Source organism: Gymnogyps californianus, chromosome 14, assembly GCF_018139145.2.
Source record: "Gymnogyps californianus isolate 813 chromosome 14, ASM1813914v2, whole genome shotgun sequence".
In the NCBI taxonomy this organism is placed as follows: domain Eukaryota; kingdom Metazoa; phylum Chordata; class Aves; order Accipitriformes; family Cathartidae; genus Gymnogyps; species Gymnogyps californianus.
In genome coordinates, this window is record NC_059484.1 from 2,389,566 (window position 1) to 2,414,589 (window position 25,024).

Genomic DNA, 25,024 nt, shown 5'->3' on the forward strand with positions numbered 1-25,024 from the left:
GGGGATTTTGCAACCTCGAGAGCAGGAGGATTTCCTCTTGCTCTTGTTTTTACCACCTCTGCAGGGACTGCTGAAACAGATTTGCCTGTTGCTTTGTCAGTAGCTGTCTGAGCAGCTCCTGTCACGGCCCAGGGTGAAGGGCTTGTTTGCCGCAGGATGGGACAGCCTGCTTTTCTCGCCTCGGAGATGAAAGGAGAGCGGGGAAGAGTGGTGCAGACAGAGCTCCCAGAGAGCCGCTTCCAAGTGCATTAGTGTTTTAATTGCAGCCTTGCCAATACTTGGGAGTTGTCAGTGATGTGAATTAAGCTGTCATTCTCCCGGGTTTATGATTCAGCGGAGCAGCCTGAAAGCAGCACTAGCACGGCTGGCTGCTGCCCCTTTCTGGCGATGGGAGAGGGTGACACTTGTGCGTACCCTCCGACCTTGCTGGGTTAGAGGCGGCCCATCCCAGGACTCTGCATTTACATAAGCAAAGATGCCCGAGGGATGGAGTCAGGCTTTTGTAAGCCATACAGACTGAACGGTTATCATGGGTGTACGCTAATCCAGGCTCAGTTACACTGGCTGGTATTTACCAGGCCCCAGCGACGGCTTGCGGCCCTATAGAATGAACCCGCTCAGGCAGCAACAAGCAGACAGAGCCATACCCTGCCCTGCCTTTCCCCACCGCCTCACCCACCGGCAGAGCCCAAACCCGCAGTGCTGGAGGGGAAAAGCAGCCACGGCCTGTGCTGCCTCCTCCAGAAAGCTGGCGCTGGGTGAAGCGATGAGCTTCCATATGCAATCCAAGTCTCTGACGAGACAGGCAGCCTTTTGTGAAGCAGGGAGTGCATTTGAGCACGTGTTGGCGGAGCACCAGCGCTGGGCTCCCTGGTTTTGGTTTTTAGAGATGTTTAGCTGAATGTGCCTTTGGGCACAGGGCATAAAAGTGGCAGCACTGGGGAAGAAACGAGGCCGCACTGCAGCCAGAGAGGCCTGTTACGTGCCTAACTGACACTGCCTTGCTTCTGGTTGTGCCTCCAGCATTCTGGGAGCTGTGTGCAGGCTCTGGGCTCACCGCCGCCTGCAGGGGAAGGCCTCAGGGTGGGCCCTGTCCCACGTTCCCGGGCCCCGGGGCTCGTTTCAGCCGAAGCACGAAGCTCGGCCTGCCCCGCAGCTCACGCTACCGCGCATGCGCGCAAGCCCCGGCGCGGCCCGGCCGGCGCGGCCGCAGTAGGATGGCCCCGCGCTCCTTTCCCCCGCGCATGCGCCACGGCAGCGCCAGCAGCGCATGCGGCGTCTCAGAGCGAGCGACGCATGCGCGCCGCCCGCCCTGACGCAAGGCCGCTGCAATCGCCCTGCGCTTTATCCTGTCCGACCTTGAGTGCGCGGCCGCCTGCAGGACCCGGGCTGTCCCCGGCCGTGCCGGTGTGCAGCGGGCCCCTTCGGCGCCCGTGTCTCGCCCCAGTCCGCGCCGGCTGAGGTAGCGGGCTCTCTCGCCATCTCAGAAAGGCAGCGCACAGCCGTTCCCCCGGTGTTGGTGTCCGAGCGGAGGGCCGAAAGCGAGCGGGAGGGTCAGGCGATCGTAGAGACAGCCCGCGCCGGGGGTCCTGCGGCGCGCTCTCCCCTCCCCCCCCCGCGGCCCACGTGGGTGGAGGTTTCCAGAAGAGCCGCGGCGCCGCACGCACCCTTGTCCCCTCGCCGGCCCGGTCCGCCGCCGCCCCGCCATGCTCAGCGCCAGCCGCGCCGCCGCGCGCCTCCCTCTGCTCCTGCCGCGCGCCGCCCCCGCCCCCGCGCCCCCCGGGCTGGCGCAGGTGCGCGCGGGGGGGGCGGCGGCGCTGAGGGGACCGGGGAGGCCCGGGGGACGGGAGGCCGGGGGGCAGGGGTGGGGGGGCGAGGAGGGGGCTGTGGGGACGGCGGGCGCTGGGGGGGGGAGCGGTGTCAGCATGCGAGTCCCGACCCCAGCGGGGACGGGCCGGGCCCGGGCCGGGCCCGGACCGGCGGCCCGTTGGGCTGTCTCAAGCACTGGGGAGATTTTATTTAAGAAAACTTAATCGCGGTGCAGGGCGTGGTGCAGCCGGTGGGCGAGGCGGGGACAGCGCACCGGGAGCGTGGTCCGCCTGCCTGGGTCTGTTTTCGAGGAAGTTTATCGTAAGGTTGCTCGGTTCCTCGCCCGCTATGTGGACGTGAGAGCGGAGATCAGGCTGGGAAAGGGGCGTGAAGACGCTTCATGAAGAGGCAGGGACGGCAGATCCTGCAGCTATCGGTGCTGGACGTCCTCCTCGCTGTCTCCTGCGCAGAGCAGCTCTCTGCTTCAGCCACGGTGCTGGCCTGCTCTGACCAGGCCCTTGCACCCTTATCCGCTCGTGGAGCGCGGCTAGGCCAAGTGTCTCGAAGAATTAGCAGAATATTCATGTCTTGGTGTGGTCCTGTTTGTATTAAGATGTTTTGTTAGAAACTCAGAAAAAGGGATAATGCTTTCAGAGTTCTCCAGGATGCTGATTTGCGCGTGCAAAGTTATGGCCACTGCAAAAAACTTAAAGTTGCTGCAAAATCTCGACTGCAGATTCTTCAAGGGATGTAGTAGATCATTTGTTGCTGACCACGCATAAAGCTTTGAGAAATGGGGTTAATGTTTACCTGCTGCTGTTCACTGAAAGCTGAAGGTTCAGAGTTAGTTTACTGAAATGTCTTTTGCCTGATAGCATGTTCGCAGACTGTTCCATGTGAGGGAAGTAGCTCGGTTCTGGTAATACAAATCAGGGTTATGCCAGATGAATAAGCGTAGTAATTTGTTTTTTTATGGCAGTCTGAATTTTTCTCAAATTCCTCCTTAGTTTGCACTTACGTTTTTAAAAATAAAACATTGTAGTAGGACCGTGTCGCTTCAGAAGTTGTCTACCTTTGAAAGTCTTGGCTTGAAGATCGCTTAATGTTTAAAACTAAATTTTCACTGGAATGTCTCTATTTTGTAGACATTCTGGAATGGCCTCAGTCAAAATGTTCTCAGAGCAGCATCCAGCAGAAAATATGCGTAAGTATTTCCTTGTTTTTTCATGTTTGGCTGTTTGATATTTATATTTACTGTCATCCTGATACCAGAAATGATTATTGGAGTCAGAGATAGGGAGTAAAGGAGCAAAACTAGCAAGATGAAACTAGAACCTATGCATGTAACTTTTCTAAGGCTGTTTCTTTATCTCTTGTGTTTTTCCAGGGAACTTTAAGAATTGTTCTTCCCCTCTTCTCCCACCACCAGCAGCATCCACAAAACGTGGATTGTTGAGATCTGTTTGATTAAAAAAAACAAACAAACAAATCCCAAACATTGGTGGAACAACTTGTTTTAGACTGGCATGAAATGAGAGTAACGAGTGGCTCCATTTCACTACAGATAAACTTTATTTCAAACAGCTTGTGCATTTTGATCACTTGTTTTTCTTGTTGCAAGATAATGGGGAAAAAAGAGTAGCAGTTAGTTGTGTAACTTAGTCAGATGTTTTGTGGCTGATGCTGATTCAGGACACAGAATGGGAAATGTGTTTGGGTTAGGAAAACTGCCCGGTTCTGGTTAGTACAGAGAAACCGAGCAGTTGCACGTGTTCAAGATCCCTGATTTCTGTTATCTGATCTGGAGTTAGAGCGACTTAGCATCTTGGGGAGCTAGACGTGATAGCCTGGTAACAAACATGGTCCTGGTGTGCCTTCAGTATGCTTTCTCCATCCCAGAACATGGCTTTGTTTGTAAGGCAAAACTATGATTCAGGAGATTCAAATTTGTCTTGTGTAAGAACCACTCCCATTTTTCAGAATTAAGTTAGTTTGTTGCTCCTCAGGATCAAAAAATGGTTCTTCGGCTCTGGCTCAGAGAACCCTGCATGTGGGTTTAGTAATTTGTTGTCTTTGTGTATTCTTATCTTCATGCTAAGCAGCGATAAGTAAACCAATACAATTTATTATTAGCATTTTGACTCCAAGTGGAAGTTTTCAAACATGTTTGAACATGAAAAGTAACCCAAAACAAGTCCAGGAAACTTCATGTGTGTAGGGCCGGAATTAGTTACGACTTTTATGTCAAAATCTTAAGGATGTGGAGAATATATGTAGTACAGATTATTCTGGTGAAGAGTAGTGTTTTGTATGTTTAAATAAACAAGGAGGGATTTAGCTGTAAGTGTTCTACTTGAATACAGAAGCACAAGGTTAAATTCCTGTATGAGACAGAGAACACCTTAGGTCAGAATACAACATGTATTTGCTTCAACATCTGGTGGAAAAAATCACGTTGTCCTATCTTCAGGATAGAAGCTTTTTTGCTAGCTAGTTAGTTATTTTCCTTTAGTAGTAATTTTATTTTTTCCGTAATGTGCTTTACAGCTCAGAAGCAATTAAAGGTGCCGTTATTGGAATTGATTTGGGTACAACAAACTCCTGCGTGGCAGTTATGGAAGGAAAGCAAGCGAAAGTAAGTAAAAAAAAAAAAAAAAAAAAAAAAATTAATACCAGCTTGCAGTAATGGTGTTAGCAGTTGAATGTTCAAACTAGGGTTTTCAGAGGCAATGTTTTTTGATGGCGTCCTGTTATATTTTTTACATAGGTGCTGGAAAACTCCGAAGGTGCCAGGACAACACCTTCGGTTGTTGCATTTACGGCCGACGGCGAACGCTTGGTTGGAATGCCGGCAAAGCGGCAGGCAGTAACTAACCCACACAACACCTTCTACGCTACCAAGCGTCTCATCGGGCGGCGCTTTGATGACCCTGAAGTGAAGAAGGATATGTGAGTGAGGGTGGAGAGCAATTCCACTTCCAGCAGAAATGCATAAAGTGCAATGCTGTATAACATGACTTGTTTTAAAATATAACCCTCTTTTGGGTGAAGCAGTTATGCCCTCATGTCTCAAAGGTTCATTGCTTATGTTGTGAGAGCCAAGCTGTATTTTGCTACGTTAGTTACTGATCTTTTTAAGGTTTTCAGAGAAGAAGTCAAAGGTCCAAAAGTCTCTCTTCCCCCACGGCATTGCTGATGCTGTGCAGAATGGTCAGCATCTACCAAAGGAGGCTTCTCTCAGTCTTGAGGATGTTTACAGTCAAAGCTGTATGGTCATACCTAAGATTTGTGATTAAAAGGTGTAGCTGATTAAAAGCAGAGGTAGTATATCGGTACTTTTGGGACTCCCTGGATCTGAGGCTACTGTTGGCAAGTTCAGTATTTGTCTAGAACTTGTACATGTTCATCTGCTGATACTAATTGTAGGGGTTTTGTGCTGTATGCTGATACAGAAATTGAGTGTGGAATTCTTCTGTTTTTTTAGTAAGAATGTTCCATTTAAAATTGTCCGTGCCTCCAATGGTGACGCCTGGGTAGAGGCTCACGGGAAACTCTATTCTCCAAGCCAGATCGGTGCCTTTGTACTAATGAAGATGAAGGAAACTGCAGGTTGGTACAGTTTGGTCTTTGCCGTCTGTGTGCGCAAGTGTGACCTCGGTGCTGGGCCATGGTAAATGAAAGCGCAGCAGCCATGAAGATACTTTTTTGGTACAGGAATCCTTGTATAGCAGGCCCTTATACGGGGCAGATTGTGGAAGGGTACAGCGATGGGCTGTTACAAAGCCTCGAGGAAGATAAGTGCCTACCTCAATCTGGGATTTTTGGCAAGATATTAGTGCTTTACTTAAAACATATTCTTACCAAAATTGAATACCAATTGAGTTGATACTCAATTTTGATTGAATTGAATGCACACTTACTCGGAAGGGGGAGCTCCTTTTCCTTGTAAACTGCAGTCCTTGTGCCTCCTGGGCTGCAGCTGAGCACGGGCTGGGGCAGCCAGGGTTCTGAGTGGCTTTGTTCTTAGCCATCCACAAGGTATGTAGCAAGAAAGGGAGTGTTCAAGGGACCCGATTGTTGGGCTGAATGAATAGCTTCTTAGCCAGTGGTGACTTTGAATCTTCACTAGGGGAAAATACCTACCTGTTGGCCTGGAGAAGTTTTTTTTCCTCCCTCCTTTTCAATTCCTAATGTGGTTTCTGGGGGAACTGAGTATAATACATAGAGATAATAGTCAGTAGCTGCCTTCCACAGCCTTGTTTGGTAAACATTGTGCATCCAGTGATAAGTGTTTGGAGGGCAGGACTAAAGTTTGTTACTGAAGCTTCATCCAAAGATTATTTTTTTTCAGTGTTAGGTCCTGGACACTTGCTAAAGCTCCACCCAAGAGTAAAATATGAGTATGTGGTGTGTGAGCATCTAGATGTGATGAATCTGACTTACTCTGAGGATGGTGTTCCTCTACAGGGGTCTGCTTCCTGTAGGTCTGTTGGCTTTTGGCCTGGATGCTCCATGAATTCAACTATGGAATGATCTGGCTTTGCAAGCAACACAGAATAATGCAGTGTGTAAGGTCTGCGTGGGGCTAATGCGTAGGTGTAAATCCTGTCTGTGCATTCTCACTGCATCATGCACACCCTTATTTGTCAGCAGGTCTGAATCCGCATTTGATGACATCCTTCTCTTTTTTGAGAGAAGTTTGTGACCTTAAGTTAGGGTGTAATACATATTTTTCCTGACTTGCTGTCTCAAACGCTTGTAAAGTTAGTATATGTACATTATTTGTACTATATAAAGGTTACCTACAGCAGACTATAAACAGGATGAAAATGAGTAAGTTTTAAGTGCATCACATGTTGAACACCCCAAAGAAATGGAAAACAACTTCAGTCTCACACACTAAAAAGACAAGCTCTCAGATGAATTCTCACTAACTAGTGGCATCCAGTTACTGATTGAATTGCGGAGGTGCTTTGCTGTTCTGTCAGAAATCTACAAACTATTCCATGTTATGTGGAAGGACTTGATTTCTGCACAGCTCCCTCTGCGTTTTCCCAGAAAGCAGCAGGTTCTCGAGGAGCAAGCCTGTCTTCCGTTCTTAGTTCAGGAAAATTATTTCAAACTACATGGTAATAATGTTACTCATCTTATAAAGATAACTTTGTTGTTGTCTCCTTTTTCCTCCAGAAAATTACCTGGGACATTCAGCAAAGAATGCTGTGATCACAGTCCCTGCTTACTTCAATGATTCTCAGAGACAGGTATTCCGCAAGCTGTAAGATTTTCAGGCTTATAAATTGGGTTTAGTTTCTCTCGGTACTTAGCACTCCTCCTCTGTTTTCCTCAGGCTACGAAAGATGCTGGGCAGATTGCTGGCTTGAATGTTTTGAGGGTGATTAATGAACCAACAGCAGCTGCACTTGCCTATGGTCTGGACAAGTCTGAAGACAAAGTGTAAGTGCCTGTTCGTAACACCTACCCTCTTAAATAAGCATGCTGTAATTTGCTTTGTAAATGCCTCTTCTGCTTTCTGGTTTTTAAAATCATTGGTTGGAATTCTGCCAAAGTAGACTCACAGCCTTGAGTCAGTGCTATGTAATGTCACCTCTGTTCTATGCCAACCATACTTGTTAAAGAAAGTGAGTTCATAACTTGCAGCTACAACTTAATTATCAAAGCTGAGTGTCAATTTAATTATCTTACCTACTGGTAGCAGTGATAGGTGTGGCTAAGGACAGCTGGGTGAGAGGCTGTCACCATTGGTGCTGAAGTGTAGCACGAGAGGTACCCTGAGGTTTGGTGCCTGGTATCCACAGCTTGCATCTTCTTCCCTGACTGCATTCAGCTTTCTGTCACTGTCAAGGGTGGTTATATAAATGCAGGTTTTTTGTTACAGATTTTGTATTTCTGATGTAGATTATAGCGCTGTGAAAGCCTCACGTTTTGAAAAACATGTTTCATAATGGTTCTGGTGTCCCTGCCCTTGTCATTGGATGTGAGTGTGTCTTTTTTTGAAGAAGGAGGAACTGCCGTCTGAAATAACAGGCAAGGTTAAGCATCGTGCAGCACATCTTTCAGAGAAGACTTCCACGTGGACTCAGAGTGCTCAAGGAATGCGTACGCTGTGTAAATTGTTTACTGCTATCTTTCGAGAGGCTTTTAACTTTTGTGGACAGCAACATGAATTCTGCACACTTCATCTCCTGAGGAGAGAGTGATTTTTGAGCCGTACAGCTTTGTCTAGAAAGTAATGTTTTTCTGCATCTGTTCTTGTAGTATTGCAGTCTACGATTTGGGTGGTGGCACTTTCGATATTTCCATTTTGGAAATCCAGAAGGGAGTCTTTGAGGTGAAGTCCACCAATGGTGACACTTTCTTAGGTGGAGAAGATTTTGACCAGGCTTTGCTACAGTATATTGTTAAAGAGTTCAAGAGAGAGGTAAGGCATCTCATCAGAACTCAATCTTGTGCTACGCTGTTTTTCAACCTCACTTAACTTCTATAGAAGAATGGGAATTTTCTTAAATTGTTAGGACTTGGTTTGTAATCTATGGCACAGTTGAAACTTAAGAGTATTAGACATCTGTTAGTCTGGCTTCCAGTTCTTACACTTGTTTTCTTGAGGTGGAATATTCCTCTCCTGGAAGACATAGAATAGCAGGACTTGTGCCTTTTTTCCTCTAGTGTAGCAGGACTATCCTATACATAGTCTGCTTGCTTTTAATAATAAAAATCTGTGGTCCAATTGAATGTGTCAGCACAGGGTTGGCTGCAGGAAACTGCAATGTAATTCCAACTCCTCTGCCGATCCAGTCTTGCCTTTATATTCTGTGATGCAGCAGCTTTTCCAAGCTTTAATCGGTTGGTTACTGTATAATCACTATCAGAGCAGAGAGGGCTAGCAGATGTTTTTGAAATGCTAAATACATTTGCCAGAAGTGAGAGAGATCAGCAGAAGTGCGCATATCAGGCTGTATTTCCACAAACACCTTCACAGTCAAGAGTAATAGGAAGGGGAACTGCAATGAAGAAAAGCTCTCCATGACTCCGGTGGAAAAGCTGAGAGTCTGTTAACCCGTATTGTTTGTCGCTTAGATGGGCGTTGACCTGACTAAAGACAACATGGCCCTTCAAAGGGTGAGAGAAGCATCAGAGAAAGCAAAGTGTGAGCTGTCGTCATCTGTGCAGGTAGGTGGCTGGGTTCAAAGCAGTCCAGTAAAACATTTTGATACTGCATTATTTTTGTTTACAAAGCTCTCTGAAATTGCTGCTTTTTTCTTGTGGTGGCAGAACAAGCTTCTGGGTAACCAAATGGCATCACTTTAACAGAAAGTCCTTTAGCAGGGTAGACTGTTTAGGAGCACAGTTAGTTGTTGGAAGCTGAGAATGTTAGCGGGTGCTGGGTTTTGCCTTTCTTCTAGCACCACGTTTTCTCATCTTGCAGGGAACGTGACCTTGTTCCCAACTTATGTATTTCAGAAGTATGATGGGCATCAGGGAATTTAGCTGCAGCTAGTACTGCTGCGTTACTGGAAGCACTTGCAGCTTTGTGCCAGCAGTTCCAAAACTTGGTGCTACTCATTCCACTGAAACAGCTAATTTGTCTAATAACAGGAAATAATTTCTATAAAGAATCTTTGCTTATTTGCCTATAGAAGAGTTGTCTAGACAATGGGCAACATATTCCCCCTTTCTTTTTTCCACTTGCTTTGTATATTAATGCATTCAAGCATGTCCTTTATTCACTACTGAATAAGGAGCTGGAGAAGCAGCAAGTTGGGGGTGTAATAGTCTTGCCTAAGTGAAATTAAGGTCAATTATATAGTAATTGAAATGGGGACTCTGCCAGTTTCTAGGTTCTGAATAAACTTTTTTTTTTTGATGGTGGTCTTTTTGTTGGCCAGTGGGGAGCTCATAGCAAGGAGTTTAGGCTGGTCACAATGGATGCATAGTTCTGCCAGAGACATAGCAGGCTCTGTTTTACTAGCTCAAGAGTTGGCAAATACAGTCTGTTCATACCAGGAAAAACTGAATCCCTTAACTCTTTAGCAGTGAAGGGAAAACAACTTGCTTTTGGCCCTATTTCCCCTCATATTTTTGACCATGCTATCTATAAAGTGAATGCACACCTCTAGTCAATAACATGGGTTTAGTTCTTGTTGTGTAAACTTAATCTCTAGAGCTTAAAGCACTAATGTTTTTAATTGTTTTGATTTGTAGTATCTTTTGATGTCAGCATGACTCAGCACTTGAACAGGATGGTTTCAGTATAAGATTTGCTTTAAAAATCCAGCATGTGAATTTGTAAGATCGTTCACAAATAGTCATGAAAAGGGGGGATTATGGTCCCTGGCACTGATGAACTTGGTGTTAAATGGCAATGGACTGGCTGTTGAACATGAGTTGTTTGCATTTAGCAAACGGTCATGAGTTATTTCCTTCAGGTAGCTGAAACATTAGTCATTTGGCACAATCTTTCGGAACTCTGAAGATGGGCTTTCTTCTGTGTTGTGCTAAAGGAAGAGGATTAAGATTGTCACTTCTGATATTTCAGCTCTTACCTCCTGGCTATGATAGAAATTAAATTGTTTTTCTTAACAATAAAAGACGTCAAAATAACACAATATTAAAATCGGAACTTAACAGTTGTAACCATGAGATGTGTAACAAACTAGTTTCCCTATCTCTTGTCTGAAATGTCAAACATAAAAGTATGCCTGCTGCCACTTAGACTGGGCTGCAGAGTGAACAGGCACGTAGATGCTTCAGTACAGGCAGAACAGAACTGGACTTGATCTAAAACCCGTATGTAGCTGCCTTACTTTCCATTCCTGTTTTTCACTCCGTGTCTGTTTCTGTGCTGCAGACTGATATTAACTTGCCATACCTTACTATGGACGCCTCTGGACCAAAGCACTTGAACATGAAGCTGAGTCGCTCGCAGTTTGAGGGCATTGTAGCTGATCTGATCAAAAGGACGGTAGCCCCGTGCCAGAAAGCCATGCAGGATGCTGAAGTCGGCAAGAGTGACATCGGTGAAGTCATCCTCGTCGGTGGCATGACCAGAATGCCAAAGGTATGAGATAAGTCCCTGTTACAGGCGAAGCTGGCACAACTACCCAGTGCTTTCTGTTAAGGGTGATCTGTAACAGAAAAGTTGGGAGTCTGATAACTTTAGAGCTCCAGCAGCTGAAGGCCCCCAGGAGCAGAGCAGACATGCTAAGTAGTCACATGAAAGCAGTGGCAAGGGACTCTCTCATCCTGTTTAATTAGCTCAGCTTGGACCTGGGGGCTGTAGCTGAGTTGCACTTTACAGAGACAAGTGGGAGGTATCAGGAGTTGAAAATTCAACTTGGCTTTCTGATGTGGACCAAACATAAGCAGCATTGTTCAGATACACAGCGTGGTTTCTCTTGTTGTGGACTTCAATGTGTGGTAAAGGTACACTTCGATGACGACAACCTATCAGTAATCTTTACCTTCTAGTGGATTTCTTCCCCTGTGTAGAGCACTTACAGCAAGCTGTAAAGAAACTGCACAAGCAGAACAGCTCTGTTACCTGCTGGTTGCATGTATTCAGCTACCTGTTTGAGGCTGGGTGTTGTCAAGCATATTTAACTGGCTGTTCCAAACGCTCGTTACCTAATACCTGGCACTTGCATTCTGTGGTGATAAGCACCAACAGGTAACTTAGAAGCTTGCTCCGCTGACGTGCAGAGTCTTGCAGATAAGGCACTGTCTGCTGGTGATTTACTGTTCTTGTTCATAGCAATGCAGACTACTGCTTAGCTCCCCTGAAGTCAGAGCTGAACATGTGTGTACACTGCTCTCCAAGGGTACAGCTTGTCCTTTTCTACAGAGATCATCAAAATCTCATTCCATAGGGATCAGTCAGGCTTGGACTATTTGTTTGTTGTTAAGATTTGTGATTTGCAGGTCCTTTGTACGATAGTAGGCGTGTACATGGTGCTGCTTGGGATTGATTTGGGGTTTGGTGGTGGGGTTTTTTCCTCCCGGTGTTAAATGAGCCTGGTTGGCTGGAGGTGATATTAATGTGTGCAGAAGGTCACCCAGGCAGGGGAACCAGAGCAACAAGATAAATAGAAGCTGCTGCTCTGGCCAAAGCTCAAGTGGAGTAACTGTGCTATACCTTCCCAAAGTCCCTGCTGTTCCAGCTGGATACAGGAAAAACGGTGCGGTTAGCTACATATAAAGTGATGAAAAACACTTCTAGAAGTGGGGAAGCCCTTTCCAGAACGTTATTTATCCTTTGGGGGTGGAAGATTTTATGTTTTTATTGTTGTTTTTACTTTTTTACCCCCTACTTATAACCCCCAGCATCTGTGGCTTTGAGCTTACATAATGCTTTCCCGAGTGCCTGTAGTTGCAGCTCTGGCTCCAAGATCAGTGCCGGTATGTTGCACACAGCACAGAGCCTTCTCTCGTGTACGTTGTTGTGTTCGCTTCACCCTGCTAGGAGGGAATGTGCTTTCTTTGGAGTGCTCACGTGGCCAGTGCTCCAGGAAACGTACAGTGGGTGGTTAGAAGTCATGTTTCTTTTGTACTATAAAATATGCCTCCAGAGGGAAAGACTTGCACTTAATTATATGCTCATACATAAAGTGTGTTCCGCTGTAATGAACACTCCCGGCGGATGTCTCTTGGCTTAAGTGCAGAGGAGTTGGACATTTGCGTACAGCACAGTTTTCCAGGCACGCCACGCTCACCTGTGCCGATGTGTGCCCAACAAGTGCACTTGGAGAGGGGGAAGCTGCGAGCGGGAACAAAGTCCCACACCCTTCTCTTGTCAGGCAGAGGAGCGGACTACTGAGCTGTGCTCTGGTGCAGACACCTTATTGCGTTCCCATCTGGATACTTCAGCGGTAAATCTGTTGCAGTCATGAGCACATCGTTCTGAAAGGGCAGAGCGGTGAAAAGCTAATAACGCAGCTCAGACTGTCTGCTGACATGACAAATCTACTTCTCTGGTGAAACAGTCCGTTAAATAGAGAGTTTGAAAATACTGTACTTCATACGGTTTCCTTTTTTTTTTTTTCCCCCCCCCCCCCCCCTTTATTACACACAAACAAGATGAGCTGTCCTTCTGCTCTGGATTCTTTTTACCTTCCCTGTACTCTGCCTCCACAGCTGTACCATCCTTGACAGCTGTGTTCTGCCCAGTGTTGGCTTGTACAAGTTCCTGGGGAGCAGTCCTTGACTCCTGCTTGATAAGCACGGAGCGATCCCTTTTGAATATGGCTGGGCTACGTGAAAGGAGTGGTGTAGGGTGACTTGCAGCTGGCAAACTTGATTGCAAGAAAGTCTCCAGAGAAGGCATTGTCTAGACTGAAATGAGTGCATTTAATGGGTGCATGGAAGATGGGGAATTAGGGAGCAGTCACAGGCCTGAAGCTTAGTATTTCTATCATGCCACAGGGTTACATGGTAGCAGGAGCATAAAGGTACAAACCTTTAGCCAGGGCTGGCTTGTTCTTGTGGCCACAGCACTGGGTGGTAATGGTTCACTCTGCATATGAGCTGTGCTTTCTCTCCATTCAGGTGCAGCAGACTGTACAGGATTTGTTTGGCCGTGCTCCTAGCAAAGCAGTTAATCCTGACGAAGCCGTTGCTATTGGTGCAGCTATTCAAGGTGGCGTGTTAGCTGGTGACGTTACTGATGTGCTGCTGCTGGATGTAACTCCCCTCTCCTTGGGGATTGAGACACTGGGAGGTGTCTTCACAAAGCTCATCAACAGGAATACTACCATACCAACTAAGAAGAGCCAGGTACAAATTGACTCTAGATGGGTGGGTCTCTTCTGGTGGTCTCAAACACCCAGTGAAGGCTACCCAAAGCATCCCAGCAGATAGTCTTGTCTCCTCCTCACCTGGCAAGGAGAAGCAGCATAGAAATCAGATTTCATGTCAGCCACTGAGTATCTCTGATTATTAGCGTGCCCAAGAGGGCAGGTAAGTTGGGTTAATGTGTGCCAAGATAACCCGGGATGTTCGTGGCCTGGTCAGGATTGCAGTTTGTGTGCCATGATGTTAACTGTCAACACATCATTCTGAAGAAGAATTGTGTGGAGACCTTCTGTGACTGAGCACCACGCCTGTTTGAGACCACCTTTCTTGGTCTGCATGCCTCAGAAGGGATTATTTTTTTCCTGTGTTGTAAGGCCCTAGTAGACTTGGGTGTGATCCTTTCTCTCACTTTGCCGTGTCTGGATGTGCTAGTGTCTGCTCTTACTGATAACGCTTGTTCTCTCTGGGGCGTGGGGTTGGGGCAGGAGCCCTGCTGCTTCAGGGGGAAATGTTCTGGTAATGTGGCTGGCTGCCGTTGGAGCCTGCTGCTGGCGTGGCATTGCCAGTTTGTGTGCGTGTAGGACAAGATGCCAGCGAGCTTGGCTGTTGCTAGTCGTGGTGCCTCGGTGTTTTGTCAGAGGAACAGGGGAACAACAAGCATTTAATGATTCTTTATCTCTTCAAAGTAGCTTCTTTTTATTCCTTTCCTTGTTGTTTAGTCAGCTTGTAACTGCATCGGTTCATGTGTTGCAGTTTACTCACTATCCAGTAACTTTCTGTTCCTTTTCCACAGGTGTTTTCTACGGCTGCTGATGGGCAAACTCAAGTGGAGATTAAAGTATGCCAGGGAGAGAGAGAGATGGCTAGTGACAACAAACTTCTTGGCCAGTTCACATTGGTACGTTGGCTACTCAGTATTTGTGACCTTAGACTTGACCTTCTTTGAGAAATTCAAAGCCTTCTCCATTTCAGTTGATCCCTGAAAGCAGTGTTGAGGGGGAGTCATCTTACAGAAGACATTTGACCCTATTTGTAGTAAAAAAATCAGTGTCTAAAGGCATGACCTGATTCTGGGACAGCCTTTCAGTGACAGGGGAGGAACTAGCATTTAAGATGGAGCTCAAAGTTTCTAAGCAGTCTTATGTGGCACAGGGGCTACTGCAGCTTTAGGGCCTGGTCATCTAAAACCACGCTCTTTACTTCTGGGCACAAAGAGCTGAAAGAGTTTCAAGCCTGTGCAGCACATAACGTGAATGTTATGTGTTTACGCCTTTCCTCTGGTGTTGCAAAGACAAGACTTGGAACAGGCTCCATGATACCTGCAGTCCCTAGGGTAACCCATTTCTAGCCTAGTACTGCTTTTGTGTGAACGCCTGTGGAACTGCCCTGCTTACTGGAGAACAGACGTGCTCCGGGAATTCATGTGCACAGTATGTGGCTGCCTACCCGGCTCTCTACGCAGAATTGGTTTGGTCAGTGTGGGCAAAGTTTGGCACTGTTGTAACTGTCCAAACTTGCTGTTGCTAGGAAGAGCCCCACAGAAAGGAAGGGCTTTGCCTTTCTCTCCTACTTTTGAAGGCAGCTGTACTGCCTGTCACTCTTAAAATGGTAGCCTCAGAGGCAGTCAGTGAAGTCTAGTTAGGTCCAGAACTGAGGAAATAGAGCATCCTTCCATGTCCATGGAAGAGGAGCTTGTTTAGCAATAAAGCAGAACCTGTGTCACCTTGAAACCGAATTTGGGGGCTACCCCTCATGGTTTCTGTGCACTTGTCCTGGGTAGAAATCTGTATCCTGTTAAATCTGTCAAGATGCCAACAGGTATTGAGAGGACTCTGCTCTGAGGATTAGTTAATAGTTGATTTCAGCTGACAGATCACCAAGATAACATGCCCAACACTGGAGCCTCGTACCCTGAGCTCATGTCCGTGTGGGAGCTAATGGCTAAGCACTTCTCGTTCTCAGGTTGGGATTCCTCCAGCGCCACGTGGAGTGCCCCAGATTGAGGTCACTTTTGACATCGATGCTAATGGTATCGTTCACGTGTCGGCCAAGGATAAAGGCACCGGGCGCGAACAGCAAAGTAAGTGCTCTGGGATGCTGCCTTGGGACGAGGAGGAAAGGTGTGGAGCAGTGATGGTGCCATAGCACGCTGGGCACTGAGACTAACACTAGGTGACTCCAGAGGTAGTGGAGTGCTGCCTTGACGGGCATCCCACAGTCCAGTGGGGACTGTGCAGCGTGTTACTTGATTAAGGGTGACACAAGCAATCTGTTGCCAGTGCAACATAGATGCAGTTGAAGTCGTCTTAGCCTAAGTGCCTCCTCTGGAAGGGAGGGCAAAGGGTTACTGCAAAATGAAGTAGGGAAAGGGAGAAGTGACAACTGACCCATAGTTTCATTTTAAGGAAGTAAAGCTTTGGTAAACACATAGCACTCTGGTGCCCTCTCTGTTGGCCTGCTGACAGAGATTGCCACCAGTGGATGCTCTCTCCTTGCACACAATGCAAAGATGAAGCCTCTGCCTATACCAAGGTCAAGGAAGTCCTCACTGGCAGGATTTTACCACGTTCCGAGTCATTTTGCACAGTATGACAGTCCTTTCTTGGTCTTGCAGCCTGCTGTGCTCGCTATAGCAATGTTTCAGCAGAGTGCAACTGTTTCCTGGGGTTTCCTGTATGTATCAGTTGTGCCTCAGTCCCCAGAGAGGTGTTGGGTGTACAGGTTGGCTAACTGAGGGCTCACAGGTGTTTGTGGAGCGGTGCTCCTGCTGCTTTACCGGGGTGTCCTGTGTCACTGAGGAGCTTGGAGCAGTGACATTCTCCCCTACGTTACCCTGAAGGGACAGAAATCGGGGTTTGGGAATCCAGCACCTTGTACAAGTTGTTTTGAGCTGTGCTCCTGGGCACGCTGTTCCTTTGGGAGTGCCCTCTGCTAACGCACGAAGAGATTGCTGTCTGTTTGAGGCTGCCTGCATGAAGGTGCCAGCTTTTAAGGGAGAAATTGAATTAGGAAGATCTCTGTTGAATCCAAGGCATGTCATGTACAGCTGAACAGATCAGCCCTGTGCCGAGACCCTGTTTTGTTTCTAATTACTCCATTACAAAGGTCTTGAAATTCAAGTATTTTGAAGCAGCAGGTATTTTGCGTAACCACCTTGTTCATTTTCACCCATTTAGGCTGGAAACATCTCTAAATGGCAGGAGGCTTGGGGACTTCAAGCTGTCAGTATATTTTGCTCTGTAGTGCAATGAAATGTCGGGCCCGGTGATCTGGGGTAATTAACGACATGGTTGATGTTTTCTAAAGCTCTGTTGTGGGCTCAGAGAATTGATTTGAAGCATTCGTAGATTCCCCTGATACAAAATAGATCTCTTGTGCCTCTAACTGGGAAGCCTCTATACTGCCCTTCAGTTGTTTCTTGGAGGCAACCACTTGAGCAATCAAATGCATGCTCCAGTTAAGAAAAATATTGTTAACTCTATTGGCAACTTGAAGGTATATGCTGGTCTTCGCCATACTGCTTGGCTTTTAGTATAAATTTGTTTCCAAAAAAATGCTTCTTGTTACTGTGATTTCCTTGTAGATTTTCCATGTGTGGCAGCCTTCTAGCTCTGCGTAACGTCTCCTGATAATAGGCAACCAGAATTTTTAGCTGCCTATCTGTATGCAAACATGGTCCTAATTATAAAGCTGAACTCCTCATACAACGTCTGCATCCAAAGGACATGTGTGTGTCTGTTCAGAGTTTTGTATTGTACTATGGACAAATACTATGTAGAAAACTTACTTCTAATGAGGATCCTAGTATACCCTTTTATTTTTTTCTTTGCAATATCCAAGATATTGGTCCTCTCTTTCCCAATGAAATTATGCTTTACTGCAGAGCTTAGCTTACGTCTAGGCTATATTTTTTGGCTTTTTGGCACAAATGGAGAAAAATAGGGGACCTTTAGGACTCCACCTGTAGAATCTTGTCATATTGTCTTATCCTGCTACCAGGCTGGGCTGCTTTCCAACAGTGAAAGGAGTCTCTGCCCTGGTAAAATGATTCCTTCTGTTTGGATTTTTTTTTTTTTGCTTTTTTTTTTTTTGTTTTGTGTCTTTAACCTGCTGGAATGCTCCTTTGGTTTGGTGGCTTTGTGTCCTCCATGTCCAGGAGGAGTAACTGAAGAACGGTCAAAGCGACTTGCAGACCAGTGGACAGGAAGCGTCTGGCAGAGCTGGGGAGCTCATAGATCTGAGATGTCAGGCTTTTCTCTTCCCAGCAGCATTGCTGCCTCTTCAAAGACTGGCTGTCTTTGTGCTGCCCACAGGGTCTTCACAGGTGCAGAGTCCCTGAGCAAGGCTGCTGCCGTTGAGAGGGTTTGGGAAATAATACTCTCCTTTCCTCAAAGATGAGAGCACATTCATTATTAATGCTTCTTCTCTAATGCAGTTGTTATCCAGTCTTCTGGCGGCCTTAGCAAAGATGAAATTGAGAACATGGTGAAGAATGCAGAGAAATACGCAGAGGAAGACAGGCGAAGAAAGGTATTGTGATCATTGTGGTATCTTCCAGCTCGTAGCGTACCTGCTGGTTGTTCCCATTCTGTGCTGTTAACTGTGCCCACCTTTGAAGGAGGTGTAGGCTCTGGTCTGTATAGTCTTGAGCTGTTTGCTTGTGCAGTTACCCGAATATCTGCTTACTTCCTTATATTCAGTTTACACTCCAGAGTTGCAAGAAGGTGTATGCAGAGGCATTTGGATTTTGGATTTGGGTTGGGTAACTTGCCCTGCATGACTAGCATTTTAATTCCTCCCTGAAGAATTCCTGGGACATGAAGGCAGCAGTAAGCAAACTCACCTGCCTATTACTCATGAAAAACAGCTTTGCAACTCTAGTTATGCTTTTTGTCATCAGTGCTCTTTACTGCCCACCTGCTTGTTATCTTTGCTGTTTATTTGAAGCTAGCTTACTACAGCTGGGTTCTCACAGTGATGTTCCATTTAAATGGAGGCAATATGGAGATATTTAAGCTGCTTTCTCTGAGTTCATTTTAAAGCTTAATTTATAGAACCTGCCAAGCAAAGCTGCACCTCAGCCTCTTCCTTCATAAGTGGGAAGTTGCTTTCCATAGTGCTTAAAATCTCCCTGTGGCATCTTGAATGCTATATTCATCTGAGCACAGTATTTGCCCTCAGTGCAGGTGAAGCCATCGGGAGGTGTTTGAAAGCCTCACTGACTTTGTCAAGAAAAGACTGACACTTGCCATGGTTGAGTGACTGAACCTGTGATATAAATAGGATTAATGGTTGGAACTAATTGGTTTAATGAGGGTAGTACTAATGAATTACGCTACTAAATATAGAGCATTGATTTTTAAGCAGACAGAGCGCAGGCCTACTCTGGGATATAGCACCAGCATATGTTTAGCGACTGCTGAAACTGGCACACTGAATTGATCCGCTTTGTGTTCTCCTAGTCTGTAGAAACCTGTCTCAGGTGTTCAGGCAGCGCTGTAAATCTCACCCTCCGTAGTGAAGGGATCGGAAGAGGACTGAAGGGGAGAACGCATGGAATAAATTCCTGTGAAGCAGCATCGCCTTGCCTCAGAAGCCTAAAGCCACAAAGCACTGGCTTATTAGCATTTGTAGGGCAAATCTTTAAAGACCTTGGTCTGTAAGTCCCACTGTTTAAATAACTGCATCATTGCCGTGAAGCGTAGGTGGTGGCCCAGCATTTGAAGAGGCTGCACTGAAAACTTTTTCCTGTTGCCTTACTTTGACTTTGTATCTTAAATTGCCGAGTAAGTTCTTCCCTGTTGTAGTCCTGAAGTGGGACCCATCTCTGTCCAGTGACCTATCAGATGAAGGTGATTATGTTACTTTCTTAACTAATGCTTCTCTTTACTTGACTTGCATAACTGTAATTGTCAAAATTCTCTCGTTACACCTTTCTGATCATGGTTTTACTGCCATGGAAGTATCATGAATGTGTGAACAGAGTTATGACTCTGCTGGCTCAGCATCCTGCTGTGAACTTTGGTGTCCCACAAAGAGTGAAGGCATAGTGTAGAAACAAAATTATTTTTCATCAGCTTTCCACTGTAAGTGGTTAGTCTCCTGACAATATTATCACACCCTTGGTTCAGGTAGAGTGTTCTTTCAGGTGGAGAGGGCTGGGTGTCCCAGAGACCATTGCTTGTGAAATAGTTCATGTTGACACTGGGACTGAATTATGCCTCAGCAAGACTACTGCTCCTCTGTACTTACAGCCTACCCTGTCCCCTCTTGGTTGTCTTTGCAACAGTAACATTAGGAACTGGTATTTCTTACCTGCACAGTGGGTTTTCCCACTGTTGAGATGTTACAAGCATTTGTAATAAGGAGATGCGAGTAAAATAACCTAGCATTCTAGTTGTCACTAGTGCCCTTGTTGCTGAAGAAGCTTAAGAATATTTTCCAAAAGTGTTGTTTTCCTGAGGAGCAGAGAGAACCGTGCTGTCTCTGCAGTTGCTGGCTGTGTGCCAACAGTCATGGCGCATTAGTTGCTTCTACTTCCAGGGCAGTGAGTCTGAGTGTGAAAGTGCAAGGACTGACTTGCATAGACTGCCTGTTTGGGCTTTCTGGTGCCAGAATACATCTGGAAACGGTTTGCTTGCATTTCTTCTTGCCCCTTTGCCATTAAGAAGGACCTTGGGTGGGAACTAGAATGGAGTTTGGCAGTTTGGGGAAAGAAATGTCAGCTGCTAGTTCATACGTACGCAACTCGTGTCGCCAGTGGTGTATGCAGTAGGGCCTTATGAGCTCTCTTACCCAGGAACGTGTGGAAGCTGTGAACATGGCCGAAGGCATCATCCATGATACAGAGTCTAAGATGGAGGAGTTCAAGGATCAGCTGCCAGCAGATGAGGTAGGTAGTCTCTAATCCTGTAACAGTAAAGGAGGTAAGATTCCTTACGAAATCTTTGCTCAAACTCTCACGTAGCTCACAGCTGGCTCTGGCCAGTGACACCAGCTCTGGGCGTATTTCCATGCTGTGTAAAGATGGCACAGTCATCAGCTTCTGTTTTTTGCACTTGATGAGTGGGGTGAGCGTGGCTGATGGGAGGATGTAAGGACATACTTAGAAGAACATGGCTTGGATAATAGCAAATATCCTATTTCAAAGTGCGAGTTCTGGTGTCACTGAAGATCTGAGAGCCTGGGAAGCTGCTAATGAAAGGTTTCTGCGTGAATTATGTCCTTGACTTGGCCTTGCAGTGATTTGATAAGAACTGTACTGTGGCCTGTGTGAGAGGAGAGTTTTGCTCAAAAGCTAGAGATTACGAACAGTGCCTACCAGTGTGTTAGCAGAGGGACAAAGGCAGAGCTGCTGTGCAGCCCTGGCAGTACATACACAGCACCCGAGAACTTGGAGGCAATGAAAATTACTGTATCCACTTAACTCCAATTTTTCTTCTATCTTTGGAGTGAAGTGGATATTTAGTATCAAAAGAGTGCTTTTCACACTACTGTAAGTGACAGTTTAATTTCTGCATTACGAATTTCAAAAACCAAGTTTAAAACAGATTGCACAGTCCTCAAGTTAACAACTCTCGGAAGCAGAATAAAAGGACTCCTAGGGGCTCTGAGAGGCGTTTGAGGGAACAAGATTATAGTTTATTGGTAAGTAGCCTCTGATCAGCTTAAATGCTGTTTTTCAGCCCAGCTCCTTTCTCTAGGATGGATATTGGCTGACTCTGTGTTTGGGATTACGATCACTGGAGTTTTCTCTTACAGGAGCACAGAGCCTAAACCCCTGTTCCCTGCAGGGACTGTTCCCTGTAACGTTTTTTTGGGGGGAATACCAAGGGAAAGTGGGTAGCGGTGTGTGGAAGAAGCCCTGTGCTGTCTGGGCGGAGATGGTGGCCTGACACAGGCGGCGTCGATCGCCTTCCCCTTCCTGCGGGTTTGAATGACAACTCTGCCCACGTTTTGACTGCGAACGCTGCTGAGCAAGCACTGCCGGCACAGCTGTCCCCCAGTAACCTCGCTTCTCCAGGCCTGCCTCTCCAGCAGCGTGCCAGTCTGCCGGAGAAATGCCAGACTGTGTGGAGGGTTTGACAGATGGCTAGAGGGGCTGGGATGAGACCGCGTTGCTTTGGTTTGCCTCTCTGCTCCTTCTCCCACATGCAACAAAGGGAATAAACAGGGTGGTGAACGGCCTTACTCGTTGGCTTTCTGACAGTGCCTTAAATATAGATGAAAACCAGCTTTCTCTTCCCTTTAGCCTGGCTCCCGGGGTGACTGACTCACTGGTGAGGTGTGCCAGGGAGAGCAGCTCTCATCCTTGGCGGGCTCTTCAGTCTCTGCAGGGCTTTCTGTCCTTGGCGCCTCGGCTGAGGCTGCAAACAAGAGGACCGATTAATGCCAACTGTGGCACATTTAGTGAAGTGGACAGGTGCCCATCGGGAACTGAGCGCAGTCCTAGTCCCTGCAGACCGTATGGCTCAGTTTGAGGCTTAACTTCATGGCTTCTGGCAAAAAAGCGGTAGTTTTGCTGTGGCCAGTGGGTGGGTTAAATGACAGGAATGAGATTCTCAGCGAACGAAGTGCAGGATTTCATCACGTTTGTTTGTGACTTATTTGCAGTGCAACAAATTGAAGGAAGAAATTGCTAAAATGAGGGAACTTCTGGCTCGTAAAGATACTGAAACAGGAGAAAACATCAGGCAGGCAGCAACCAGCCTGCAGCAGGCTTCCCTGAAACTCTTTGAAATGGCATACAAGAAGGTAGGTTCACGGACACTTCCATTTCTTAGCCCTCGGATGGGGAGGGGTGAGTCAGGACACCAGACATTTAGATCAGACCTGTGCGTGGAGGTAGCACCGAGTCTCCGTGCAGCTCGCTCTGAGTGACACTTGCTGAAGGGGCAGCTGTAGAAAGCCAGGTAGAGTTGAAGGCCTGAAATCTTGGCCGTCCTGCTATAGGTAGCCCGCCTTCCAGGCGGTGTGTTACGTGTCTGTACAGCGTTGTATGGAAAAGTGCTGGAAGCCCTTAATAAGGAGCATCAAGAAGAGCACAGACAAGGCTTTCCCCTAGGTGTATAGAGTGCCTGAAGAAGTAATGTAATGTCTGGACTTATTTTAAGGTTGATTGTAAAACAGGCTTCCTGTTCAGTCTGCCTGAAATCACAGTAGTAAGGCCATCGGGATTTTCTTCTCCATCTCCTTCCCAGTGAAAGGCCCACCCATTCGAGCCCTGGCAGGCGTGTGCTCCACCTGCCCAGGGAGGTCTCCCAGATGGAAGGGGCACACCCTGCCCGGGTGACCTTGGTGGTGCTAAGCTGTCCTTACTGTGGAAAGCTGCTTTTCTGATGTCAAACTGAAAACGTTCAGTGCTGCAATGTAAGCTTGTTACGTCCACTGGGCAAGCGTAAATAATGGGAAGATAATGTCCTCCCTCTTAGTAGCAGTCCCGCAGAGATGAAGATTGTTTCCATTCTCTAGTGGACAATTGCCCCTTTCACTGAAGGAAGGGTTTCTTCAGTCTAGAACTAACCTAAGCAGCTAGCTAGGAAGAAAATGTGTAGGAGAAGCATTTTGTTGTTACTACGACTAATAAGCCAACTCTTTCACAGATGGCCTCCGAACGAGAGGGTTCTGGAAGTCCAGGGGATCAGAAGGAAGAGAAGCAATAAGAAGTCTCTATCTTGCCTTGACTAGAGTATGAAGAAGAGGTCGATTTTTCTTGACGCTTGGGAGAGAAGGGACCTTCCTGAGCAGCAATGGGCAGAATTCAGACTTACTGTGTTTTTGCAGTATTCTATATATAAAATTCTTTAATGTATAAACTTAGTGATGTGTCTGCTAGATAAATTGTCACTTGATGAAAGATAATTCATGCCAGACGAAGTTCTAAGTGTTTGGCCCCGTGGTATTCAACTGAGGCACCTGGGGACTCGTTGATCATTTATTTCTGATACTTGTCACAATGGTGTACTAAATCTGATATTGAAGTTTGGAAACCATGTCACTGAATCGAAGGGTGGAGATGGAAGTCCTGCTGGAAGCGGGAGGAGAGTAACACCTGTATGGACCCTCCTTCTGGATCTGAGTACTTGTGAGCAGGTAGTAAGGCCTGCGAGCAGCGGTGACAAGGCTGGTTACATTGCTAGAGAACATTCAGATCTGCAGCTAGGTTAGTACCCTTGTTCTGAAGGAGAAGGGTTACTTCAAATTTAGCTGTAACGTTATTTCTTACAAAAGAGGCTATGTGGCAGTTAAATACTTCGCTTGTCTGAGCCTTCTGCTCCATCCTGTGTCTGTTCTCTGCTTATGGTAAAACAATTTCCTTGATAATAAAACTGTTATTGGATCCATTCTGGATTTTTTTTAAATAAAAGCAGAAAAGTGTCCAACATGAAGTTCTTGCTATCCTGGCCTTTGATGGAGAACATGAGCACGTTAACTGCCTGTGAGAGCTGCTGGGGGGAGCAGTCAGCCAGCTGTAGTGGCAGCAGCTTTCTGGAATTTGTGCTTCGTGCTCTGAGAGTATCACTGCTGCGCTCGCAGGAGGTGCCTGGGAGTCCTGCTGTGATCTGCAGCAGCAGCGGGACTTAGGGCACTTTGTGCTGGGGCTCAACCTGAAACAGGCTGCAGGCTCGGAGCAGCAGTTGCCCGCTGCTGCTGCTAGCAACCAGGTCTTCCAAGGAGGTACAGTCTCTTTGCCGCAATATATCTGTTTCTCCTTTTTCCCCTTCTGTTACTCTGTGTGTGTAATCGACTGGAAAGAAAATGCGAAGTTCGCAGCAGCTTTTCCTGACAGCTCAGATAGTTAGGAGGGAGGAAAGGATTCTTTTTTTCTGGTGCTCTAGACAGTTTTTCCTAAATAAGGGAAGCTATTAGGGAGGGCTACGCATCCTGGTTCTGCGAACTTTCCTTTAACTTATGGACTGGAAGAGACCAAGACTGTCTGCTTGAGACACTGACCTCTCCCCAGCAGTCCTAGCAAGAAGGACTGGAAGCAGCTCCCGCTTCAGAGCAGATCAGCCTAGCCCGTTGAAGCGGACAGAGGGGCGAAAAAAAAAAACTTCAGAGTGGCGAGTGATGAAACTGTGAAGCGAGAGGCAGCTTGAAGCGTTTTGGCCTGGGCATAAAGGAGGGCGAGGAAGGGGCCTGGCACAGCCCCGGGAGGAGGTCGGAGGCGATGCCTTGGGCGCCGCCTGCGGGAGGCTTGGTGTGCCCGGGGTGGGGAGGCAGGCGTGCGGCCGGGTCGGAGCAGCCGGCGGGAGCGTTAAGCTGCCTGCCTGCAGGTAGACTGAGGAGTTCCAACCCAAAATTCAGTGCTTTGCTTTCACCAGGGGAGATGGCGGGGTCTGGGGATCGGAGCTTGTCGTGGCTGTGTACGGGGAGGGCAGCGGGGTACGGTGCAGCGTGCCAGCCTGTG

The 25,024-nt window shown here is 47.0% G+C and overlaps 1 protein-coding gene and 1 non-coding gene across 2 annotated transcripts; both read left to right on the forward strand.

Annotated features, from left to right (window-relative positions):
• The first annotated feature begins 1,679 nt into the window (after positions 1 to 1,679).
• On the forward strand, positions 1,680 to 23,998 carry HSPA9 (heat shock protein family A (Hsp70) member 9). Its single transcript, XM_050905203.1, has 17 exons — positions 1,680 to 1,793; positions 2,955 to 3,013; positions 4,357 to 4,444; positions 4,577 to 4,758; positions 5,294 to 5,418; positions 6,997 to 7,070; positions 7,157 to 7,263; positions 8,086 to 8,248; positions 8,905 to 8,997; positions 10,676 to 10,885; positions 13,369 to 13,596; positions 14,408 to 14,512; positions 15,577 to 15,694; positions 18,050 to 18,144; positions 20,414 to 20,506; positions 22,228 to 22,368; positions 23,217 to 23,998. Exons 1-17 carry the CDS (start codon positions 1,707 to 1,709, stop codon positions 23,274 to 23,276), a joined length of 2,028 nt encoding a protein of 675 aa, XP_050761160.1. The 5' UTR covers positions 1,680 to 1,706; the 3' UTR covers positions 23,277 to 23,998.
• LOC127022196 (small nucleolar RNA SNORD63) lies at positions 13,847 to 13,918 on the forward strand. The gene has a single exon (XR_007767314.1). It is a non-coding gene; the product is annotated as a small nucleolar RNA SNORD63 (small nucleolar RNA).
• Positions 23,999 to 25,024: the final 1,026 nt, after the last annotated feature.